The sequence below is a fragment of the Hemicordylus capensis genome, chromosome 1 (assembly GCF_027244095.1).
Source record: "Hemicordylus capensis ecotype Gifberg chromosome 1, rHemCap1.1.pri, whole genome shotgun sequence".
NCBI lineage: Eukaryota > Metazoa > Chordata > Lepidosauria > Squamata > Cordylidae > Hemicordylus > Hemicordylus capensis.
The window spans coordinates 117968135-117995546 of NC_069657.1; the positions used below are offsets into that span (position 1 = coordinate 117968135).

The 27412-nt window shown below is 41.2% G+C and overlaps 1 protein-coding gene across 11 annotated transcripts in view; it reads left to right on the top strand.

The window, feature by feature from the left end:
• SBF2 (SET binding factor 2) overlaps positions 1-27412 on the top strand; it is a 510140-nt gene that overhangs the window by 149685 nt on the left and 333043 nt on the right. For all 11 annotated transcript variants that reach the window (XM_053274763.1, XM_053274792.1, XM_053274810.1 and 8 more), the window contains one exon: positions 22069-22206. In XM_053274763.1, the coding sequence (XP_053130738.1) occupies positions 22069-22206 (138 nt within the window). The remainder of the gene's footprint in view (positions 1-22068; positions 22207-27412) is intronic.

Below are 27412 nucleotides of genomic sequence, written 5' to 3' on the forward strand. Positions count from 1 at the left end.
CCAAATAAGTAATTGGCATGTTTTCCGCAAATGTCAACATCTCTGGTTTCTGTAGGAACTCATGAGTTGTCAACACTTTTTGTTACAAAACATCTGTGTACCAGGAATCCAAAGGCGAAGTTCAAGTGAGATGTCTACTGCTGACTCCAGTGACTGAAAAAAGCTTAATTATTGCAGGATTTAAAGCCTTGCTCCAGTGTACAGAATCCCTGCTATATTCTGTTGTTAGGTGTGGCTCACTATAAGATTTTATTTTTGGATAGTCAATCCAGTTTTGGGAATTAGATTCAGCTGGGTTGTTTTTAAACAATGATTTGATGAATGAAGTAGAGGGGGGAATTTTATTGTAGAAACCTGTTCTTGTGCTAATATCAGTGTATAGCTTCCCTTCCTTCTTACTTTGAGTATTCATTATCTCTTGAGTGCTGGGGATAGCACTTTAGTGTTGCAACAGATGCCATCGAGTGATATTTGAATTTTAGCAGTGAAGGGGTTGGGAAACTAGTATCTTGTTTAGTTTGAGAAATTTGTGTTGTGTACGTTCTGTCTTCAGCATGCGCATAAGATTTCTACACCACCAGGTTAATATATGCAAATTACATGAACTTATAACCTTTTAAATGTAATTACAGTTTAAGTGGTTGGAGTATTTATTTATTTACAGGAGGACCTTGATATTTGCAGGGGTTCCGTTCCTGGCTGCAACCACAGATATGGAAACCACAAATATTGCGTCATTGTGGGGGCTATAGGATCGTGGTGGTTAGGTTCTGGGTTGTCGGGAAAATGACAGAAAATTGCCGGAAATTGGCCAAATTTGGGGAGAAAATGTGGAGGGAAGCTCCCTAGCATGTTTTGTTGTTCCCCTTGAGTCATGTTGTGTCCTGGAATGCCCCCAAATTGGCCAAAAATCACATCCCCCCCATTTTTTAACAGCCATTTTGAAACTCTGAAACACAAAATGGCAACTGGAAATGATCTCCACAATAATTTTTGGCCACGCCTTGATGCGCAGATAAGCAAGGTCGATGTGTGTCTTTTTCTTCTTTCTTCTTTTGCATATGCTGAGGTCAGGTGTCTTTACATTGCTGAGGTCTTTTACCCATCTGCAGATACGCGAATCCATGGATAATAAATCCATGGGTATCGAGGTCCTCCTGTATTTGTCACATTTATATACCACCCTATATAAAATCTCAGGGTGGTTTACAATGTAGTAGCAATGAATAGGTTTGGGATTCAGGCGGACATACCTGATGTCTCTGAGGCATGGGAACAGTTGAGTGATAGGTGGCAGATAGGAGCAGACAACCACCTGGTTCCTCCGCTACTCATAAAGCCAAGGACAGGCATAGCAGCAGTGCTTGTTTGGTGGATGGGCTGTAAGGGAGTTCCTGAAAGCAACTTTGGCCCATCAGTCAAATAAGCATGGCTGCTGTACCTACTCTCAGCTTTGTGAGCAGGGGTGGCAGCATAGAGAGGTTGAAGGCAGCCTGGGTGCAAACTCTGGAGCACCCTCACCCCTTTGCTCGCCATTTCGTTCCCTCGCCACTCCTTTGCATGGCACTTTGCATGCCCTGCCTTGTGGGCCCCAATGCCCTTTCTCTTGCTGCTTCTTCCCCTGCCTGCTCACCAGGTTTCTGTTTGTTTCCTCCCAAGGCATGGAGTTGGGGCAAGGATTGTTGGGGTGGGGCAGCAAGGGCAGCCCTCAAGGGCCCCAGTTTTGTACCAGTGCAAATAGTGTGTTCTTAACACACACATTGAGCCCAATTGTTTTGATGCCACCTCCATGAACAGTGGAGGCATGCCCGTCTGCTAGCTGGGTCATGCCGGTGGCTCCAGCTGGGTGAGTGGCTGGGCTTAGGAAGTGGCAGTCGGCGGTAGGAGTGCTGTGCTGGGGATGGGCAATATTGCTGCCACATGCTGTTTTGAACTGACCAGTAGAGGAGGGGAGGTGTAGGGAGAGGAGTGAGGCGGCACTGGGAAGCGGGATGGTGTGGGTTCTTCAGACCCATCTGCCCTATTGTAGATCTGCCCCTGAGCAGCAGAGGAGCATTTCATTAATTTGTCCAATTAATTTTAATGACTGCCTATGAGTAGCTCAGTGTGGATGGTTAGCTAGTGATAGTAGTAGCTTGCCTCCCTAACTGTAACACTTAATATTGTGTGTGTGTACATCCTCTATTATAGTTATGAGATTGGTAATCCAGTCACTGACTTACTTTCAGATTGTTATTCTCAGGCAATCTTATTAAAATTAATGGGATGGGGCAAGTGTACTTGTACAATTTCAGTATAAACTAGCTGATCTGGTGCAGACTATCTGTGCCCCTAGTTCTCCCTGTTTTTCCTCCCTGCCCAGTGGCCCGGTGGCGGGCGCTCTCCTTCCCCACCCGGCAGCGGCCACCATTTTCTCTCCCCATACCTGTGGCTATCTGGCAGCTGCTCGCGAACTCTCGCGAGAGCTGCCACTCATAGGATTAGCCATGGGTACGTCTTAGAGAAATAAACATATAGAAGATACTCATGAATAACTTTGTATATAAGCCGGTGACCGGAGTAGCCTGTCTCATAACTGTAACACTTAAACTTGTGTTTGTTCGCGCGCTCTCTCTCCCCCTCTCTCTGGGGTCCCTGAGCTGAAGGTTTGCAACATAAGGGGTATACTTTTTTAAAAAAACATTGGGATCCCCTGTTATATAAAATAGATTAAATTAACAGACTGGGGAGAATAACATATAGCTCAGTGATAGTGATGTGTGTTTATTATAGGCAAACTTGAATTCATATGGGTCAAAATCATTTGGGGTAAAATATGATCCTATTTGGCTAATATTAATGGGTTGCTATAAATTTCTAAACACGTACTGTGGAAGATTTAATACAATATATGAGAGAGAGGAAATAATATTAGATCTTGCAGCAATGTTGGTGGTTTTAATTTCCTGGATTGAAACTGGAAAATAAGTGCCACAAACAATAGTACAGCCTGAGCCCTATTACTATTTATACACCTTAAGTGGCGCAGCTGGGAAATGCTTGACTAACAAGCAAAAGGTTGCCGGTTCAAATCCCTGCTGGTACTATATCAGGCAGCAGTGATATAGGAAGATGCTGAAAGGCATCATCTCATACTGTGCAGGAGGAGGCAATGGTAAAACCAGTCCTGTATTCTACCAAAAGAAAACCACTGGTGGGTGCCAGGCACTGGTGGGCGCCAAGGGTCAAAATCGACCTGACAGCACACTTTATTGCTATTTATGTATCCTAGCTGTCCATCATTCTCACTAGAGAAAAGCCAGGTTTGTGTTTGGCCCTCACATGTTCTGAGTAGTGCAAATAAGTAGCATTTAGTTTCCTTTTATGAAGAACCACCCACCTGCTTCCAGAACAGTGGACTCATCGCTTTGATTTTTACCTCTCCATTGTTAACACACACATTCCTTTTGAGTAGCATCTGCTGTGGAGCAGAGAAACAAGCATCCTAGCAGATTGCGGGAGCCTTAATTTTAATCTGACCCTTTGTAATCTGGAACATGAAGAGTTGCTCAGTTTAACTAGAGCCAGGGGCTGGCAGTTTATAATGTTATTGGCTTTGGTTTGGGCCATTTGTGATACTGTAGTGTGACTGCGGGATGTGACTTGAAGAGTAAAGAATAAAGAGAGTATGTAACAGGGAACTCAAAAGCCCAAGGCCTGTCTAGTACAGCATCCTATTTCACACAATGGCCCACCAGCTGCCCACAGGCAAAAGGTGAGGGCATGCTCTCTCTCTTGCTCCCCTGCAACTGAGAAGCATCGTGCCTCTGAGGCTGGAGGTGGCCTATAGCCATCAGACTAGTTGCCATTGAAAAACCTGTCCTACATGAATTTGTCTAAGCCCCTTTTAAAGCCATCTAAACTAGTGGCCATTACCATATCCCATGCAAAGTATCATGGAACCAGAGTCTGTTCATGTTTTTCTGGAATTTACTTCAATAGGACTTATTCCCAACTAAGTCTACATAATTGCAGCCATATTATTAGAAAAATACTTTTCTTGATTTGAAAGAGAGATATGTAATTTTTAATGCAATGTCATATTATTGGGGAAAATCTATATTGCTCTGCTAATACTGAAAATAAGTTACTTAAAATGTTGCTTTTCAATAATAATTACCTAATCAGTGACTAATTTCCTATTAATTAACATGCCTACAAAGGATACATTTCACATTCAGTTTGAAGAATGTTTTTCACTGAGTCACTGACTGAATCACAGACAGTATATTATTAGATCTGCATTTCATTAATATTTGCTATATAGCAACCTGCAATTACAGATGAGAGGTGCAAATGTTAATAGGTCATACACCTGATGTGATCAAAAGTTTGAATTTGTAGAATTAGCAAGTGTTTAGCAGCAGAACCACCAAATACAGTGTAAAGTATGTTTTAATATATACACCTGTGTACTTGAATACCTTTAGCGTATATATCAATGTCATTAATGTATCAACTTCTATAACCTCTACTATCATGACTGAAATTCTCAAGTCATGTTCCCAATTATCTCTGTTTAACTCTTTTTCTGATACTGCAGGCCTTTGGCATGTGAGGAGGTTGCAGCTCTGATTTGGGAGAAATACTAGGGAGGAACTGAGGAACTCTTTCCCTACCACCATCTCTAGAGATCTGTGGAGTGGTGGGGAGCGGCAGGCAAGGAACAGCATCTGTTCACTTACTAGTTTACTCTGGAAGACCATGGAAGCTATTTCCTGAATCTACTGGCAGAGTGAGGTGGCCCCTTTCTAACCTGCCAGTAGCTGCCCCTGCTACCCAAGCCACGCCCCTACATCAGACATCAGACACACCTGCATCTGATGTCAGATGCAGGGGGCGTGGCCATGTCCACAAACATTTGCAAGTAAACTTTGGCTGGTGCTGCACTTGTATATCTCAGTGCTGGCTGAAGCTTTTGAAAAATGGAGCTGTGCATCAGATGCAGGGGGTATGGCTAGGGCGCCAGGTGTGGCCCCTGAGCATGGCAGCCCAGGTTCTTATAGTGATGTGCATGCCTCCGAACCGGTCCGGATGGGCACCGGGGGGTTGTAGCTTTAAGGGCGGGGGGGTAGTACTTACCCCCCCCCGCTGCTCTTCCCCCTCCGGCGCTGTGGTTTGTGCAAAAGTTTCTGGGGCGGCAGCGTTCCTCCCTGCCGCCCCTGGCCCCGTCGTTAGCCTGCTAGAGCTGAAATACACTACATGCATGCGCCCGTTCTGTCGCGCTTGCGCACTTGCCGCCCCGCGTGTGCTCCGTACACGTCACACATGTGCCGTGTACGGAGCGCGCAGCGGCGGCAAGTGCGTACCCACGCCAGAACGGGCGCATGCGTGTTGTGTATTTCAGCTCTAGCAGGCTAACGACGGGGCCAGGGGCAGCAGGGAGGAACGCTGCCGCCCCAGAAACTTTTGCACAAACCACAGCGCCGGAGGGGGAAGAGTGGTGGTGGGGGTAAGTTCTACCCCCCCCGCCCTTAAAGCTACAACCCTCCTCTGTGCCGAGCCACCGGACCGGCTCGGAACCAGACCAGTTCGGAGGCCTCCAGAATGGCCTCTGAACCTGTTCGGGCACACCCCTATTCTTTGAACCACCACCCTTGGCAATGGTGGCTCCGCCCCTGCCTGAGTCTCTTCTATGTTCCTAAAGATAAATTCCCTGAGTTGGGAGGGCCAAGAAGATAGGATCAGAGCAGGAGGGGGCTGGCTAAGAAGTGTAGGGAGAGTAAAGTGCCTTTTACTTGTGTCTTCTAGTCCTCTGGGGCATGCCCTCTTGCTCCTTCAGCTTCATCGTGTAGGAAAGCAGGTCCCCTTCCCTTCTTGCATGGATCAGGATTGCAAGAAGCAGCCAGATTGCAAGAGTGACGACTGCTGTTCAGTGTAGGCAAAGAGGACTCTGTGCTGGGGGTGAGGGTTGGTGGCAGGCAGGAGGTGTTGGTTGTGACAATTTTAGAGCAGGATGATAGCATGTACTTTCTGGCTGAGAGAGAGTAAAGAGGCAAGCTACGTAAGGAACTGGTCTTACTGCTTCTAAGCAGAAGTGGAGGAAAAGATTCTGGGCTGTGTGTTGCTTCTCCGCTGGATCTCTCCCCAACCTACATTCTCGTGTGTTGGCACTAGTTCTTTTGACTAGAATATTTAGAGGTAGAGTTACTAAAATCTTTATTTGTCCCATGCAGCCCCGTTTCTGTTCGAGTAGCTACTTGTAGAGGAGAGAAGCCTAGGTGGATTTACAGCTGGTTGAACAGCTGGACCCAGTTTATACTCATCAGTGGCTCGATGTCCTCCTAGTATCAAGTGGAATGCCACAGGACTCTGTCCTGCGCCCTGATGACATGGAGGAGGGAATAGAAAGATGCTTATCAAATTTGCAAATGACACAAAGTTGAGTGGGATGGTTACCCTAGAAGACAGAATTAAGAAGACAGAATTCAGTCCGACCTGGTCAGGCTTGAGTATTTCTTTTAATGAGCAGGGGTTTGAACTAGAAGATCTCCAAGGTCCCTTCCAACCCTAATAGAGAAGGCACTTACAAATGAATTAATGACTGGGTCACAGAAAAGAAATGAAGATACAAAATGTTGATAACAGCAGAGATTTCAGGAAAGCATTAGGAGCACATGACTGTGAGAGTAGCCATATATTGTTTTAGTTTAAAATCAGTATGTGCATGATGAATGCATTCAGAAGTGGTGGAGTAATAGATTTTAGTGTGAGAGGAACGAGGTTAAACATTTTAGTGTAAATTTGGATTGAGGAAAACAAAGGAGGGATTGTAATGGGACAAATTAAATTAAACTGGATTTGGTTTTTTTAAAAAGCTATGTGTTGGATCATTTTTTCTACAAATGGAAAGAGATTATCAGGCAAGAAGGGTGTGATTTCACATGCATAATTGGGATTAGAATGGAGCTTTTAATATTGGTGAAGAATATAACACATATAGCAGTATATTTAGGGTTGACAAAATTGTTGGCAGATGGATATATTTTCATGAACTCGCAGTGTGGATGTGTCACACAGTTGTTGTTTTTTAAACCTCTTGCATAGTGTATGTACAAACCATGGGAACATTAATAATTCCTGCATTTTTGTTGCTTACCCTGTAAGCCAGGAAGTAACTTCATTTTAAGTTGTCTTAAATGCGTGCTTTTGTTAAAAAACAAAACATACACACACACACACACACACACACACACACCCATAGGAAATAATCTATAATCCTGACATTTGGCTGCGATGTAACGCGAAACCACAGGTTCCTGCTATGAAAAAGAACCCTGGAGAGTTGCATGTTCTCCCTCTACTTGCACATCCAGGAGGCTTTACACACAGGGCTTCTACCCTGAATCTACTTCAGAGGAGATAGTGTGCGTTCACACATCAGCCAAACTTACCCTGAAGTCCATTCAAGATTCTTGGACCCACTCCACACACAAATCGGGCTTTGTGGTGCGAATTCTAGCTTATCTCGACGTATTTCCAGATTTTTGAAATGCTGATTTTAAACTAGTTTTTCTGGAAAAAACCAGAGCAAATAGGGAGAGACACTGACGTAGAATCATTAGCATGATAAGAGGGATGTTCTCTTTTAAAATGCAGATATCGCTCTTAAGGAAGCTATCGCTCCCCCTCCGCCTTGGCTAGAAGGAAGACATGGAGCATGCCATGTGAACTTCTTTCAGAAACCCCAGCACAGTACCTCCAGTGACTGTTGCTGGTGTCTAATGTTTCTTTTTAGATTGTGAGCCCTTGGGGACAGTGATCCATCTTATTTATTTATTATTTCTCTGTGTCAACCGCCCTTAGCCATTTTTGGAAGGGCAGTATAGAAATCGAATGAATGAATGAATAAATAAATAAATCAATAATAAACAAAATCTGAGAATAGAGGGGAAGGGCTGCTTCCCTCAATGCTGCAAGTGTTGTTTGAAGTGGCTTCGCTCAACATTTACCCCAAAGCATGAAGCCATGTGCGAATAACTCCCAGGAATCCTGGTTTCTTAAAACCATGGGTTTTAGCCATGGGAGAGCCATGGTTTTCTTAAAGAGATAAGTACTGAAAGAAACATAATGGCTCCACAAGAGAGTTGAGGAGGTTAGGAAAGGGCAGAAGTCCACAACTCTCCAGGGTTCGTTCACATACTAAGAAACCGTGGTTTCCCGTTATTCCTGAACTGGCCTGCTTTCTGTCAGGATGTTGTAGTCAAACATGTAATACCTATGCCAGAAATCATTTTGACAACAGTTCTATTTCTTATGCCAAGATCCTTAAATAAAACTTCTTCTTTCTTTCATCTGTTTGAGCCATGACAATTAAAATTGTTGCATTGATTCTCATGTAAAGCTTTTGCCAGCATGGGACTGAGTTCTGCTGCATATCATTCCTTGGTGGATTTTTCTCTAAAACTGCAGTGCAAGCTTAAGCACAGATATGAGTTCAAACACATTGCAGTAAAAATACTACTACAAATTTCCTTTGTGCATTATTTAGTTATCTAAATATTGTGAAGTAGTACATGGAGGTATACCAAGCAGAATTTTCTTGAGCAGGTAGAAATGGTAGGTGACTTAAAGCTTTCCCCCAAAGGATAACTATTTGTCTTTAAATCATAATATATATACAATGGAAACTTTTTGGTTGCAGACAAAGGGAGTTTACTTTGCTTAAAAACATCAAAGAGATGGTTTTAGATGTTGCTATAACACCTTGTAGATGTTAGTGTTTAAAAGAATAACACATTTATCTATTGAAAATAGAGAGCAGTTTATTCAGGTGTCAAAGCAGAATATCTGCTGAAGTCCACAAGAATGCCTATTGTTGCACTTGCTCTTGCTACTGGTATATTTAGTTTGCAACACCTAGTTTTCAAATAGTTTTACAATCTTATGTTCACCTGTGGAACAACTATATGAGGTCGGCCTCTATTTCTGTTTGCAGGTGTGAAGCTTACTGAGGGTGCTTTGCCGAAGGCGACACCATGCAGTGGCAGACTTCTGTCCATGAGTAGTCTCCAAAGTTTTGCTTTGTTCCACTGGTGCATGTGGGTTTCTCAGTGACCCCTTCTAGCAGTGGTTCTCCCCCCTCCCCCTGCAAAGACTTTCCAAGGTCAGGGTCCACTTGAAGGGTATCGCATGAGGTGTGAGTGGCTACTGTCAGAAAGAAATATTGCCCTGGCATTTAAATACACGAGGCATTGCTTTTTTGCTCATATCTGGGAGATGGGATTGGGTCCCAACTGGTGCCAGGTTTGTGGGGGTCATTGGCCAAGTGCCTTTGTGGACTCAGATCAGGGGGATGGCTACCATCTTTAAAAAAGCAAACATGTAATGCAAAGCCACTGCTATTGCATCCCTGGTCACCACATGCATGATAGGCAAAGGAAATGTCAAGCCGTTGCCAAAGAGTATCTCAAGCTATTGCTGCTAAGGCAAGTCTCCGCGAAACCATTGTGTGGGCTTATCCTGCCACACTAATGGCTTGAAGCATCCTGCAGCAGCTGCACTAGAAGCCACATCCTTCTCCACTCTCCAAAAATATAATGTTCCCACCTGCATTTCTAGATGCAATGGTGGGATATCATTATAGTTTAGTGAAGATGGCGGCTGCCAATGGACTTGCAGAGGTCTTATATATAGGAAGCTACCTTATACCAAGCCAGACCCCTGGTCCATCTAGCTCTGTATGGTCTACACTGCCTGGCAACTGCTTTCCAAGGTTTCAGGCAGAAGTCTTTCCCAGCCCTACGTGGAGATGTCAGGGAGTGAACTTGGAAACTTTCTGCATGCAAGCAGATGCTCTATCACTGAGCAATGGCCTCATCCCCTAAGGGGAATATTTCACTGCAGAGTGTGCTCACAGGAAGTCACCCATCCAAATGCAAACTAGGGCCGACCCTATTTAGCAAAGGGGACAATTCAGTTGTGAAGGTGTTGCTCTGCTGCCACTACTGCTCACCAACCCATAAACTCATCAGGTTTTGGGAGGTGATCAGCAGCCAAAGCAGCAACAATAGTGACATTGCTCTTCTCAGTGCCTCCATAGCTGGAGGCATACTGTTTGCATTCCCTTGGGCCAAGAATTATAAGAAAAAGGAAATTCAAATAGCATACCTCCACCTGCAGAGGCTCTGAGAGGAGCACCATTGTTGCTGCCACTGTCACTGCCCAGTAAAGCAGGGTCTGCTCATTGGGAGCAGGAGCACAGACGTGAGGGGAAGCCCATTAAAAGATACTCATCCAGGGCCCCTCAAACTTGGAGCCAACCCTTCCTAGAGAAAGAGAATGTAGCTCTCGAACTGCTTGCAGGATTTAGCATTTGCCGCAAATTACTGCTTTTGAAGCAAACTGGCTGATTCAAGGGCTGATTTTGTGTGTGCGACAAAGTGAAAGGGGATAGCATTAACCCCCACTCCCATCACTGTGCAACACACTCTCAGCCCATACTGGGGGTCCTGTTGATCTCATCTTAAATGTTGAAAGACCACCCTCCAAGTCACACCTGTCTCTTCAGATACAGTTTGGCCGTTACATGCAACTTTCACATTTATACATTATGCATATGGAAGGCATGCATGTGATCAAAAGATATGGGGAGCTGAAAACAAAGATCATTCCTGGACAGGACTCTCACTAATGCTCCTAAAGCCTTTCAGTATATTCGTCAGTGTAATTGCAAGGGAGTTTCCCAGTTTCTCTGTGAAAGGTGCTGCTTGTGCTTTGAAGGAAATCTTGTAACATTTCAGTTTTTTAATTGTCGTGGGCTAACATTTTTCTTGGTGTAATATTGCTGAATCTAACTTGTAAGATCTTTGTCATGATCCTCAGTGTATTCACACTCAATGGGTCTTGTGCCTCTGCAGTAGCTTCATAGGGAAGATGTCAAGCTCTTTGTGGCATTTGAATTCTGTCCCCCACATACACAGTGCAGTTGTTAGAAAGAGATGATTGAAGTGCCTTTCACTCAGTTTCTTTCCGACTGCCAGCAGAAACTGTCATGAAAGGTTTGCTCAATTTTTTCTTCGAAACAAACTTCTAGAAAGTGACAAGACAGTTTTTAAAAATGCCATTCCATAATCCATGAGCTCTGTCTACCCCAGAGCGTATTGCATTTACTTACAGACTCTAAGAAAATCTTTTAAAAGTAAACATGATGGTGCGGTGGCAAATTGCCTTCTATCAACTATCACAACCTCTGCTTGTTTTGCTTGGATGAGGACCACGTTCCCAGAATATGTAAAATTGGTTTCAAAGCAAACACAAAAAAGCAACTGTGGGCTGTGCTGTATGATATTCCCTACCATTCCGATATTCTCTTCACCCTTCCACTACAATGTCAACTTCTACTAAAACCCCATCCATATCAATGGTAACCACTTAGTCAATGTCAATAACTATCACAGCCATGAGCCCCAGCTTCAATATCTGCCCCACCTTTGCTGCCTCAGTCTTCAAGAGGGAGCCTGATACCATACACTGCTTTGACATTGATGACCGCTTTGATGTTAATTAGATATCAACAGACAGCTGCATCACCTCAATGGTCAAGCCTTCATTCATCAAAAACAACTGATACTGATCATCCTCAGAAACATAAGGATGAGGTGAAAAAGGAGAGAAGAGATTTGGAAGGCATGACATCTCCCACCTTTGTTGCTCTCCTAATATTGTTTTCAAACATTTACATATAATGTTTGTTTCTGGATACATAACTTTTGTTCTTAAAGACATTCATGTACTTTATGTGTGTTAACTTAATTACCATAGTAGCTCCTTAGGCTGTTACCCTCCTAGGACATTGGAGTATCCAGACTCTACTCATTGTTAATAGAGACCAGTCACATTATTGTCTTGGATACTGAATCTGAAAGGGCGCTCAGTGGGCTCCTCCTCCTGTAGAAGGAAAGCAGCCGACCATTTTGCTAGGAGATGGCGGGAAACTGTGTTTCCCTAAACCAGAAATGGCTAACCAAATCAGGGTTTGTACTTGAGTGTTTCCAGCATAGAAAACATACTTTTTTAGCTGTTAAAAGTAAGTAGATAATGACCAGTAATTTAGAAAAAAAAATTGTTATGGTGCTGGTCTCCTTGTTTTTTACGCATAAAAGATTCATGTCTATATTTAAAACTCATTTCATATACTGAATTACCCAAATAAACATGCAAGTCTGTAGCTATTAGATTTTACATTTAAATTGCTGTGTTATGACTCAACACTACAGTATTTTGGGCATAAGTTTTGACTTGTCTTAGAAATTGATAATGAACTTGAACAGTATTCTAGCATAATGTTAAATTGGTATTTGCCAGTCTGTTACAAACATGATTCCATGTGAAGGGGATTGCATAAACTACCGGTATGTTCTTTTTTTCTTCCTCCAGTCTCTCATTATGGTAATTGTTGAACTGGCCAAGAATGGTTACACACTGCAGAAAGAAAAATAAAAAAGTAAATGTTTACTCAGGTCATTTCCTGACAACCTAAGAGGGGAGTGCCAAGAAGTTAAGCACACAGTTGCGCACCTTAAATTATCAGAGAAAAGAGAGTAAACATACATATTTTCTCTGTTCCTGTAAACCAGGTTATCGGAATGTAAAATAATCTCATTCTCCAATTATGCATGCTCATTGTGTTAGGCTGTGCCTTAGGTTTCCTTTTGAATAACCCACCAATGCTGTATTACAAAGTGCACCATGTCTCAAGTTGCAGAACTTGTCATTGCAAGAAAAGGAGAAGGGTATGAGAATTTTCCCATATATGGCATATGAAATACTGGACAACATCACCTCCATTACTTTTATTTCATTGTTGCCTCATGGGTGTTTCATGGGCAAAGACCGTACAGTATGATTAATTACAGAATACAGTAGAATTAACTGGGGAAAGTCTGTTTCTCTCATATTCAGCCTTTATTTCTTATGCACCAGATGCTTCTGCCCCTCCCAATATAGCTCACTGATGCAGCTGTCAACTATGCAGTCCCCAAGGCCAGCCTGGAGTATGTGGGCAGTAGCAGCAACACCCAGTCACCTTCCTCATTGGAAGGTGACAGCTGTCTGGCAGTGGTGACAGGCAGTGTTCTCTCTAACTTTTTTCATCTGTGTGCAGAATAAGTTTTGTTCTGAGCAGCAGTATCAAGGCAGTGCGCGCGTGCATATATTCAGAGTGGATCCTTCCTCATTTAACCTGAGCGGGATTTAAAATTAACTGAGTGGACATCAAAATAAGTGTGAGCGTGCACATGCCTTAGAGGGCACACTGGTGACAGGTGAGCTTGGGTGAGTAAGCAGCCAAGTCTTGACTGTTCCTCCTCACCCTTTGCTTTCTGGCATGCCTACCCACCCTTGTCTGCCATCACAGTTTGCCACTTGCAGCACAAGCCATTGTGACAACCAGTGTTCCTTCTAATAGGGATTCCCAGATGTTGTTGACTACAACTCCCATCATCCCCAGCCAATGGCCACTGCATCTGGGGATGCTGGGAATTGTAGTGAACAACATCTGGGAATCCCTGTTAGAGGGAACAGTGGTGACAACCCTGAGCAGCGAGTGAGATATTCATCATTTGCTGTGGGGAAGCGCAGCAAACAATGGCTGAATTTTGTGGTATGTGTGCACACAGGACATCCACAGGACCCCTTTTGCATGTGTACACAATATATGCACGTGTAAATTTAAACAAAATTTAAATAATTTTAAACAATTAAAGAAGAATCAGACAGAAAGGAATACACTTTTCTTATATTTATCCAGAATAGGGGACCATATTTTCCAAGACCAGCAAGACCTGTTTTCTGGTCCAGTGGCAACCCTACTTTTAGGTGACAATATTTATTCAAGATATTTGACCCACAGCCTTCATCAGATTCTAACAATTGAAAGTTTAAGGATGAAGGAGCATCTACTTCTAAATATATGTGTTTATTTTCCTTAATATAGAAGCCCTTCTTCTTCCTCTTCCTTTCGGTCACTCTATGGATCAATGCACTCCATGCCTTCCTATCTCGTACAGCTTCCTTTAATTCCACCATGGTCATTCCGGTGTCATTTTTAATAATATCCAGCCACTGAGTACAAGGCTGTCCCATGGAAGAGTATATTTATTCTGTGGTCATGGTCTTAATAATGAATGACTGTCTTGCAACACAAGTGCCACAAACTGTCATACCTACATCACTTCAAGACTGTGCTTTTGCACAGTCTTTAGTTTGGTAGATAAGAGGCAAACCAGCCCAAAGGATTAGACAGGGGGCTTCATATGGACTGTAGTGAACAGTAGAATAGCTATATCTCATGTTTGGAACCTGACTTGTGGTATACTTGCTAAAATGTCTGGCTATTTCTGAACATCAAAAAGGAAACTCCTTTACAGTACAATTAGTGTTGTGCTCCTTATCCTAAATTAGACCAGTGGAATACATACCTGTCTGTACCTTCAGTGCATTATAGTTCTTGTTGAACCTCACTTTGGTAAGAGGTCATTATTCTACACTTTTTAAACATACATGTAGGCAGTTCATGCCTAGTATGAAGTGGAATTGGTTCATAATGGAGGCAGTGACCTAATCATAAAATGTGAACCCAATAAATTAGAACCCAGACACAACTGTGATTCTGTATTATTGGGCAGCTTGATCTTGTCACTCAGCCAGCCTTGTTTCTGCTTGCTCTGTATAGGGACCAGCCATGATTGACTGCATTCTCCCCAAGCATAGCTTTTCCAGATTCCAGTTCTTTCCTCAGATCAGATATCTACATCACAATTTGTCTGTCTGGAGTTTGTGTCTCCTTTAGAAGTTTAGGTGACCCAATAGTCTCTGTATTTTTAATTTTACACACACACACACACACACACACACACACACACACACACACACACACACGAGTTACACACCATACTATATTACCCTGTATGTCTTAAGCATGATGATAGATGATTTCAGCATTGGTAATGTTTTCTTGGCTGTTTTAAAGATGAATTGTTTTGATATGATTGATAAAGCAACTTTCAGTATCAGTCTGGCATCCACACAATGGAACTTTATGGGGTTTTTTTTGTTTCCTCTTGGGTGTCAGATGAAATCTGAAAACAGAATGTTTTTATTCTTTAGAGAATACTATATAACTTTCAGAGATAAATCAGTGTGTGTGTGTGTATACACTCTCTCTCTCCCCCCCCCCTTATGGGAGCCCATTGCCCAGTTAGTGCACTAAGCAGAATATAACTGAATCACTAATGTGCTGGATATAGAAGTATATGAAAATATTTTACGCAAAAATGTTTCATTGTCTAAGATTTGGTAACTGTTTCTTTTTACTAGGAATAATAGGAAAGGGGAGGGACGCCTTTATTTGCACCATAGCTTCATATAATGTATGGAATAAAAATTCTGCAATGGTTTTAATGATTGATCAAACCACACTGAAAATTTTGAGATGGGTGACTAATACTTGAACAGAAAAATCTGGATCATTTAACAATTACAACTAAGTATTACTCATTATTCTTGTGACATGCCTTCCATGTATAAAGTCATGTCATCTTACAAGTTTTAACATCTTCAAATAATAATTTCCTGTATGAAGACTATGCAGCAACATTTTTGCTCTATCAATGTATGAAATAGATCAGCGCACACTTCTACTGTAGCATACATTATACTGAATCCTTCCGTTGGGCAATAATTTATTAATATGAATGAAGCTGACTACAAAATAGATAAAACATAAATATTAATCCTCCAGCAGCTTTAAACCAATTGAAATGGAAAGATCTTGCAATACTTCCAAATAGCTCTGAGGTTTGGATAATGCCAAATCATTTGGGGAAAGAACATCCAAATTTGGAAAAGGAACAAATGATACCTCTCCATGGGTGTGCTGTTTAGGACAATCTGTTCAGTAAAGTAAGATTACAAGATACAAATAGCTTTGTTGTCAAATTAACAACTCTGAATTGCATTTAAAACACCAACAGAGAGTCAGTACTGATGTAATATGCTTCTGTACCTGCCAGTGGAGAGGGCACTGCTTTCTACATCAGCTGAAGCTTCCAGTCATTAAGGAAGGCCCCTTTTAGCTGTCTTATATAGCTTTAGAGCATTCTGGTCCTGAGAGCTTTAATTCATTACTTGAATTTTTTTACTTCAGCCAAGAGGTGGTGGTTTTTTTTTTTTTTTAATCAAACAGTTGAGGTGAGTTATTGCATAGTTGTATTATTACACCATCATATATCATGTGGAAACAGCAAGAAAGTTCACTGCTAAGTTCTCTTCAACTTTACACTATGTAAACCCTATGTTTATATCATATGTGGTTACCTCTCAACATTTATAACTACAAGCATTGAAACTGATTATAACACCCTCTCATAGATCTGAAAAGGAAACAACTAAAAAGCAACATTTTTGCTTAAACTATCCCTGTTGGTATTTGGAAGCATCTTCACTGCCTTCAGACATGCTTTATTGAGAGACATGAATTAGCTTACATTAAAAAAATAAATAAATCCTTGTCTCTAAAACCATTTTTATCATGGGTTAAATAAGTGCCAGACAGTATGCAGAATGCTTCAACTCATTCAAGAATGGAGAGGAGCAATTTTCTTCGAGTCCCACAGTCCTCTACACCTACCTGCCAAAAATATGTCCTGAGGGTTGGGGCCCCCTCAGAGATAACTTTCAGCAAGTGCAGGGGGTTACAGAGGGAAGGGGGAAATTGGTGAAAATCTCCCCCTGCACCCACAGTCATGAATAGAAGTACAAATTTAGTCTGGATGCTGTCCACAGTATCCTAGTTTTTAGTTCCCAGTATAGCACATTGAAATTGTAATTATCTTATTCTCTGAGGTTTTATGGAATAGAATCCAAAGTTTAAAAGAGAAGAGTGAGCTTTCACTTTGTTAAGACTATGGTACTGTGCAGCTAGGATCAATAGGGGCATTCTGGGAGCTCCATGTCTCAACTGAGCTTCTGAGTTACTGCCTCCCACCTTTCTGAAGCAATCTCCTTTGCTCTCCAACTGGTCACTGCCTAGTTGGTCTCTGCCCAAACTCAAGCCTGAGAGTAGTTTCCACCACAGCTGGAAGAACTACAGTTGGTGGAATGAGACAACACCCAAAGAAGTCTTGTTCCTTTAAAGCATTATTTTGGCCTGTATCTGAAAAGATTCTGAGCACAAAGATATAGGAAGAATGAATGTGTCCACCTTCATTATATATATATCTGGCAATAGCAACTTTCTTTCTCTTATGGAGGAAGAAAACAAGACTATGCATAGTTCATTGTGGCAAATCAATTGAACTACTTGAAGTATAATAGATTTAGTAGTGATGACAAGCTGTCTCTCTCTGTTACTATCATTAGAATACAGGTGAAGTAATCCACTGTTTTCATTTCTAGGGGCAGGGTGTTACTTTTTCAAGAATCCATTTTTAAGAGTTCCAAATATTGCCCTTAATATATATATATATCTTTATTAAAACAGATTTACAATGCTAAACACCATTGATCCAAACACAAACAGCAACACATAATACAACAAACCCTGATTCATCAATCTACCCAAACTCTTATATTATCTAAGGGAGGAAAACAACCATAATTTTCCCGATTAGTGTAAAGAATAACATCTGACCAAATTACATAAAAAGCATTATTTGTAGTCTGCTTTGAATGAGACTGAATAATATGGGTTAGCTTTTCTGAGATCGCGATATGCCATAAATTCTTATACCAGATATCCATCAACATGGTTTGGTTTTTCCAGTGTTTGGCTATAGCTAACCTGGCAGCAGTTACCAAATACACAACTAATTTTTTTGATGTCACATCTGTATTGACCCCAGAAAAATATTGTCCTTATCATCTGAATGTAACTGTCTAGTAAAGAGAACCAGCTCACACAACAATCTCTTTCATCCATGAATATATGAGGACAAATGTGATTGAACAGGGTGGTCTCAGTGATGGTTATTCCCACTGGGAAAGCACCAGTACAATTATAGGAAGTGCTGCCAACTCTTATCTGTCCAGTTGATCCATCTTTGTCTGCACAAATGTGTGCTAAAGGGAGGTCAGTGTCGATTGCTTGGGGGAAAACATATTGTGTGAAATAGTGCTGGATGGTGTTTAATGTAAATTGGTTTTATGTGGGACTTGAATAAGTCTGAAAAGTCTCACAATCAGTAGTTTTGTATCTTTGCTTGACACAAATTTTTATTGCTGATTATATGGGTTTCCACATTCAGTAAGAAATGCATGTTTCCAGCATTTCACCAATGGAAACAGGGACTTGTCTGTGAATGTGCAGGGGACATGGCAAAGCAAACTGAAAGATGTGTTATATAACTCTTACTAGAAGCATGCCACAAATGGAAAGCAGGTAATCAAGTGCATGTAAAGGTGCATTATCCCAGATTAGCAAAACAGATGAGCCAAGCTCATACTCCAACATTTTACAGATAAGAACAGAGACACAATTGTAGCAACCAATTTTCATACCAATACTGCCCAAGCCCCTGTCACTTTGCCTACTATAACAAATGGTTGAATTCCACCTGCTATTTGCTGTGCACTGTAAAGTACCTTTTTGTTGGTATACCCATTTACATACTGGTGCATGAGGACACGATGCACCTTACCCACCCTCTAGAAATTTAATTCTAGAAGCTCTGGAGAGAGATTTGAATCTTGAAGAATGGCAACTCTAGCAACTAATGTGAAAAAAACTGAAGACATCCTGAAGAGGCAAAAATAGGGGCAAAATAGGGACAGTTAGAACCTATTATGATTTTGCTCAGACTACATTGTTAGTATGTTCATTCTGCCTTTATTTTGTCTTTTAAAGTACAGAATATGGAGAAATCCAGAGAGATACTTGGTGTATGCAGAACAAGGGGGTCTTCTAAGGGATTATAGATGAAATAAGCTTTGGCTATTTTTAAAAAAGAAAAACCTCATTAAAACCGTGATTAAAATACCTATTGGCTTAACAAATTTAGTGTTACAAATACATTGTACCACCACTTCTTTGGGCCTGTTGTGAGAAACCAAATTAGATCTTGTTATGCAAGTATCATGTTATCTGGATTAGTCTGTCCAGTTCCTTGTGCTAAATATTTTCTGAATTTGAATGCTGTTGGACATGCAGCTATGTAATGGAATGGAAAACTGTAGCAGACCATCACAGATACATTGGATACAGGCTCATGTGCAAAATAAGTTATAGTATGTATTTATATCTAGCAAGTAAAATTAGCAACAATTTTCATTGAAAATCATTAGTGTTTCTGCTGCTATCTTGCAGCATTGGCTGCTTTGTAGTCTAGACTTTAACGTTCATAAAATTGGACCACAAGGCCACTTATTTAGACATTTCTAATAAGTTGTAGATTGTTCACTGTTACACAGTTTTGCTGTAAGAGTTTGGCATCAGGTTTGAATCCGAGAAGCAGAGGGCTGGTTCAGACGCAACCTTGGTACAATTTAACCTAAGTTTACAAAATAAACTAAGAATGGAACTGCAGATGATCAGCAATTTTGACTACTTTCTCTTAAGCATGCTTTGTAAGTGGCCCGCCTTCCATGCATGCGATCCTGGACTGCTTTGCTGTGTTGTGCTACTGGCAAGCCTTTGCCCTGTCAGCCATTTCCCAGCATTTGGCCCTGATTGCAGGGCGAGGCAGGCTCGTCTGGAGCAAGATCATCTGGAACAAACTCCTTCAACTCTTCCTGTCTACTTCTGGGGTTCACCAGACACTTGTGGCTCCCTGGAGAAGGCAAAGGAACTGTTACAGTGCCACTCCTCCCATCCCGCTGCTGCAACCCCATACAAAACCATTAACCATTTCCTTCCCACACCTAGACTAGGAGAAAGCAACATTAATGCCTTTTGGGGAAGCTGAGAGACTTTGAAAGGAGATAGAAGGGGGAGTGAAGTAATGGAAGGACAGGATTAGCTATGGATAGGTGATCTTTGTTTAACTATCGTGAGAAGACAGACAAAACAGAGTGCTACTAAAAGGCAGAAGTAAGGCAGCCTGATAGTAATTGCATACCTGAGCAAAAGAGAGACAGACCAATAGAGCGCACAGAGAAGGAGGGGTTGTGAGGCTGGAAAGGGAGACGGAGAAAAAGTTCCTATGGATGCAGTATTACTGGGGTGAAATATGGAATTTTAAGGAAGGCCCACCCTGGAGTGTTAGTGTTCTGGAAAGGCAAAGAGAGACAACATTTGGAAAACAGAGCTTCACGGTGGCCCATGAGAACCCTAATTCATGAATGCTGGTTCTGCTTGTTCTTTTAGATGTTGTCCGCTGTGATACCACAGAGTGGGCAGAAGTGTCTCCCTACAGCTGCCCCCCTAAAAATGTCTCGCAAAGGTCCCACGGAGGGAGAGGCAGCAAGGCACCACCTGGGCTAACTGGCAAAAAACTCCAGAGCTTATTAACTCGGCTCACCATGGTAAAAGAATAAGCAAATTGTTCTAGTAAGAACTAATTAGCCTAGTTTCCTTTCACTGTCTCCACAACTGGACTAAACTTGGTTCAAATCAAGGTCCACAGCTTAGATCTCTTGTGCCTCAAATGTTCATGCATCTGCCATCTTGGATTGGGGTTGATGACATCATCACAAGCTATGCCATTGAGGTGTCCATGTGTGTCACTCATTGCAACTGTACCTAATTTGGTTTAAATTGGTTAGACAGTCCACAAATTAGCCCGCTTGTGCCTCAGATGTTTATGCTTCCACCATCTTGAATTGGAGTGGATGACATCATCACATGCCATTTGGGCATCCGTATGTGTCCCTACAGCTGCAGCAAATTTGGTTCAAATCAGTTAAGAGGTTTACAAGTTAGCCCACTTGCACCTCAAATGTTTACATGACCACCATCTTCGATTGGGGTGGATGACATCATCGAAAGCTACGCCATTGAGGTGTCCCTACAACTGTATCCGATTTGGTTCATATTGGTCCAGGCGTTGTGAAGTTGATAGGGGGACACACACACACAGCCGAGTGATCTCATAAGCCTACTGGAAAGTAGGCTAAACACAGAATTGGGCTGGGTGCGGGGAGAAGAGAGCGAGATCTTGTTGGGAAATGGATGCCACCATTGCCTGAAATGTCCAGTTTATTGCTGGGACATCAGACTGCTGCTGGAGTTAGTTTCTGGTGGGTAGGAGGATCAAATTCACAAGGAGGGCAGAGCAGTCACTAATTGTGTCTGCTTAGAAGCCTCTAGATTTAAAAGGAAAGGCGAGTCCTGTTAACTTTATTGCTTTGCAAAATTTGGAGAGATGATGTAAGGAATTGCTAGGTAGACTAGGGAAGTTTTCAGGATGGTTTTGTTTTGGATTTTTTCATTGGTTTTGTTTTGTGGCTGGTCTGGCTAGCATTTCTGTGAGTGGCAGTCCTGGGAGGGAGGAGTCAAAGACACAAACTCCATTGTGTCTGTTTGGATGTGTTGTGTCTGATTTTAAGGTTAGGCTAAACCTAGGTACACAAGCCATCTTCAAACCTAGGGTTCAGATCTTCATTAGAGAACCATAAATAAACTGCTGTGGGTTTGGATGATAAAACCAATGTAGATTACATGAAATGAAACAAAGTTCTGCATGATGCCTGATCCAGCCCAGACTCGAAAATTCTCAGGGTGCATAATTCTTGGTCAAAGAAGTGTAGAATTGTGCTAGACAAATAGCACCACCCCACCATTACTGATACGTTGATTTTTGGGGGGAACATGACAACCACTGAATATCCTGGGTGTGGCAAAGAATGCCACAATTTAGAGGTTCTGTAATTGTGACAGTTCTAGAATTTCCACTATGGTAATAGCAAACCCAAAATGCCATTCTAGAAATGTGTCCAAGCAGAATACGAAGTTTAAGCTGCTAAGTAGGTCTGTATTTATTCTCAAGTGTAAATAGTATATTGTGAATGTAAATTTTTGTATTCATTAGTGTTACAGCTGATTAACTATATATCTTAAAAACCATTATTTCTGTGTGTTTGCTCTGTTCATAGTTTTGTCAGCCTGGAGGATGGCATCTTTCCAGAGAGAGGAAGCAGCCTACATTCTTTGTGGTGGTTTTGACCGATATAAATTCTGAACGGCACTATTGCTCCTGCCTAACCTTCCATGAAGCAGAGATCAATCTTCAGGTAAATACCTTATAGCAAAAATCAGTCAGTGGGGAGTTTCTCAACCTGTCACATTGTGCCACCTTTCCAAACTTACTAGATCTTTCACAGATGTGCCTGTGTGCACACACCACACAACCTAGAAACCCCACTGGCTGTACCTGCATGGTTTTGACAACTTCTTCCATCACCTCCCTGGCTCTTATACAACCTGACACAACACTTCAGTCTCCCTCTCTCTTCCTCACTCAGCCCTGTGCTCTTCATCCTGGGATATCTTGCCCACAGTAACATGGGGCTTCTGGTACAACTCATCCTTTTGGTGATTTCAGTGGGTCAAAGCTTCCACCTTGACTATGTTATTGCCATAAGCAATTACCAGTAAGACATGCAAAAAGATTTTTCAATTTTTGCTGGTGCACTCAGTTAAGAAACTTGAATGAAAATCAATGTTTACATAAACGGAAACATTATTAAATAATTTCACTGTATTTACATTTTCCTGTTCTTAATTTTTGTATCATGCTTAGTGTCTTGTTTTCCTTAGTCTTGATGGTAATGGGGGGGAAATGAAACAAACTTATTTCAATTATATAATGATTTGTTGCTTGTTCTACTTGTATACTTTTTCAGTCTAATTACGATGATCTGTAAATTTATACAAAGCAATTCATATGACACTTCATTTGCTTCTTTATTTGTGATTGAACACAGATTCATTTCTACTCCTGGATAGGATTTTTAAAAAACATGTTACTCCCTCTGCTGGATGCCTGTATATTGATATAGAACAAAACACTACAATATTACTATTATGTATATATAATGTAATACAATTCAAAATATAGTACAAAATTATACCAATGTGTGTTTGTTCTGTTCCAATAAACAGGCTTTTATATAGTCATACAAAGTGTGTGCATATCTGTGGTGTTCCTCTCCACCAGTTTGCTTGCTTGAAAAATGGACGTTCTTTCTGTGCTGTCTGCTTGATTAATCACTTTTTATATTGAAATGCATTAAAAAAAACTCCACATGTTTAGATCTACGAGTACGTTCCTTAAAATAGAAATGTCAGGCTAGATTTTGGGTGTAACCTGCTTGGCAATTTCACCTAAAAATATGTGTCTTACTAATATTTGGACAGCTTAAATTAGTTCAAAAATAGTTTCTGAAGTAGTTTACCCAAACTGGAAATTTTAAATAATTTATCCATGACATGTTTCTTGGAATTCTTCATAGACAGAATCTAGGGACCTAGATAATTCAATATATGGTTGTGAAATGTTATAATATTTGAAACAGCTTCCTTCCAACAGTGCTTCTTGGCTAAGGTCAAGTGCAACATCCTTCCAACATTATGCATGGTGGTGAGCTTTCACAAGTTAAATATTGTTGTTTTGTTACAGCTGGGCTTCTGAAACATTTTCAGACAGTATTTTAATCATATTTTTAGCAACCAGTTCAAAAGTCTACATAAGTAATGAGAAATCAGATTTTCAACAATAATCCACAGATAAGTAATAACAAATTACTTCAAATAAGTAATGACAAAAGTTTCAAGCCTCTACATGGTTATCAAAGTCAAGGTGGCAGCCGAGATGCTGCTGATCAGTGTTATTAGAAGTCTGAAGACACTAGAGCAAAACAAGAGACAGTACAGAGGTGAACAAGATGGCACAATGGCTTTAAGTTGACATGAAACCCTTAGAATTATTTCCCTGTAAGATTTATTATCTTGTAACTAGGAAATGGTTTTATAGCAGATTTGGATGCATGACTAAATGTGTTAGATATTAAAATGCTTGCATGTAACCTCTGGATGCTGTTACTAATCCTATACACTTGCTTTGCAGCATAGGATTTGTAGCCTTTAAAGTTTGTTAATAAAGCTTTCCCATGTTAACAGATTTTAGTGCAAAAGTTCATATTGTAGCATTTGATTAAATGGCTTCATACAAAAAGCTTAAAGAAAACATCAGAGAGTAGTGATGAAAGTGCTGGGGTGGCTTTTTAAAAAGAAGAATTTGAGGGCTGAATGCACAGCTGGCTCAATGGAAGCACGGCAGATTTTGGTATAAGACTACCAGAAATTTCCTGGTATTCTTTGGAGCTGGAAGCTCTGTATTTATCACAAACTCTGCTATTTGTAGATTTCAGCTGCAGCTCTAGCTTTAATGTCTGCTTTGTGCAATCATAAAGTAGAAGAAAGCCCATGAGGCATCAATTAATAGACTTGCCATAAGGATGCAAAGAAGACATTTTTATTTTTTTTTAAAGGCCAGGGAATGTTCAAGAAGGAATTTTAAGTTCCTCCTCACTAGCTGAAGGGCACCTGCTTTCAGATGCTGTTCTAGGCTTGGAGTCTTGTAACTTTGGACTACTTATAATGAAAGTGTTAACTATTTGTGCTGTTTTTAATCAGTATATTGCCAAAAACTCACTCATTTCTAGAGGTGAGGTGGAGAAAAAGATTGGAAAAAAGCGGAATATTTTAAATTCCCCACTGATATTTCTTCACATGGTGCAAATATGATCACTAAAGCATATTAATGTACAACTCAACAGAGCATTTAGGACATCTAGGAGGCTCATTTCTTGTAATTTTCCATATGATATAAATCATGTCATGATAACTTGATTTTTGCTAATTTAGGAAATAGTACGTAATACCTGGGTTTTTAAAAAATGTAATAGATACCTTTAATTATTACCTGTGTAAGCTGCCCTGCATCTCCTTGTTGCACTGTTTACACTTTACACACTTTACGCATTTTCCTTTTTACCCAGGGAAGGCATTTCTTCAAACTATTCTCAAACATGACAATTCTAGCCCTATTCTACTGTGTTGTATTTGTGGACAGAGGTCTTTATCTATGTTTCTTTTAAAGGGTATAGGCCCCTCAAATGCATGGTACAGACAGGAAGTGTAGTGCTGTACCTGTGTTCAACATAACAACTGAATAACTGTGCTTTTGTACACTGTACACTCATATGAGTGTTGAGCATAACATCTGAATAGGGGTAATTTTTCCTGTGATAAACAGGGGGCAATATAGGAAGTGCCGTACTGAATAATGCCTTCCATCCATTTTTCTTTCCATTGTTTTTCTACTCCACCTCCTTTCCTATGTTGTTTTTCTGTCTTTACTCCTCTGCCTTGGGCCCAGCCCCACCACAAAATGCAATCCAACCTGTGACTTTGCACGTGTGACTTAAGTCTGCTTAGAAACAGAAACCCCAGAAATTTACAAGAGTTGGTAGTTGCCTAGTACTGAGCCATTTTCTGAAATAAATACTCATATTTTATTGGTAGGTAATAGGACTGTGCATGTTGGAAAACGTTAGAATTCCATTTTGGAATTCCCATCCCCCCACCATAAGGAGGCGGCCACTTATGGAGCAACTACTCCAGGTAGGAGGGTGGTGGGGCTCTTTAAAGGCTGGCCAGCACTGGTGCAGGGAAAGCTAGATGGCTACAGTACTACTTGGGAGCATCCGGGGTGGGGGGAAGGTGGGAAGTGGCAAAGAGAAAGCTTGTGCAGGGTGGCTGGGAACCCCAAAGATGTCTGGGAGATGTATTTCTTCCTGAGCTTCTCCCCCATAAGGAAGTAAGGTGGTTCATAAATTTGTCAATCTTGAAGATGTCTTCAGACACTCATCCCCAAGCCATTATCCTTCTAATTAAACATACACCTAGGGCTGCTTTCATATCTTATAACCCCTTCTTTTTATTAAAGATGTCTCTTTGGTTTTCCTCATGCATCCAGTTGTTTTTCATTTTCTCAAATAATGGCAGAAAACATTTTACTGTTTCGTGAAGCAGCAAAACTTCTGTTAAAACTGAGGCTATTAACTTCTGTCAATAAGTGGTAAAATACGAAGTTCTCATTCTCAAATATTTTGTGGTGTTACATTTTATAGAAAGGCGTGGCCTTTTTCTTGAGAGAGAAAATGTAGAAGAATTTAGTACCTGATTTAAAACAGAAAGACATGACACATAATGTGTAATGTTTTTTATATACACTGTATGATGTTGAATGTGCTGATGTTGTTTGTTTTTCATGAGTGTGGTTAGAAGTTCTTTTGTTCTGATTCCAACACTAGTTTTTAAAAGAGTTGTATTTCTGTGGTCTGGAACAAGTGTTCAGAATTTATGAGAACAATGGAGAGGCTAAAGAGGTGACCACCTCTTCTCTGTTAACGGTCTAGTAAGGCTGCTTTTGTTAAAAGTATTGTCTTGCCTTTTTTCTGATTTATCTAGTATTCATGCAGTTTTGACAAGTGATACATCTCATATATCTTTTTAGAGACCTATTCATGCTGTGGGTTCCAGGTCCAAGTAGCCTGGCAATCAATAATGATTTTTTCTTAGAGGCACAATAGTGTTTGTTGTAGTGACAATCGCATGCCTTCCAACTATGCTGTGTCAGCTGAAGCTGCCATGTTTTTCAGAGCTCTCTTTTGAGGAAAATTCCACCCTCTAATCTTTATGATTTTCAGAAAGCAACTACATGTGCTTGCTTCTCTCTCCACCCCTCCCCCACCCCCAACACTCCTATTTTTGTTTTGTTCTATGCATATCAAGGCTGAAGCCCGGGGAATGAATCAGAAATTGCCTACCAAAGTTGTGTATATTTCTGAAAGTTTGAAACCAAATTATTTATTTTATTTTTTAAAATTTTTCCCACCTCTCCAGTACTTTTTCTGCTTAGAGCAGCAAAAATAAAATTTGGAAATTCCAAAATCAGAACTGTTGATTGTATGACCTAAAGCAGTAGTTGCCAATTTGGGGGCCTCCAGATGTTGATGAAATGCAACTCCCATCCGCCCAAAACTATAATTTATTGTGGCTGAGTTGAGATGGTTGCAAGCCCATCACCCTGAGTTGAGATGGTCACAATCCGTGACATCACAGGCTTGTGACGATCTCTCACAGTTGGCAAAAGACGCTGGCCCAAACAGACGGGCCCAGTGTCGCTCTGGCCCCATCGCTGCCGCCAGGGGAGGGGGGGAGAAGGGAGAAGGACTACTCCACTTCCCCCTGGCAGCCACCCCTCAGTGGCCTTTGGTAATAATAATAATTTTAAAAACCACAGAGGTTTGGCAGGTGCGGGGTGGCTGCTGGAGGCTCCCTGCCATTTGGAGCCCCTACCCCACCAAGCCTTGGAGGACAGGACTGGTTCCCCAAGGTGCTAAAATTAGATTTTTTTGAGAGCACTTCAGG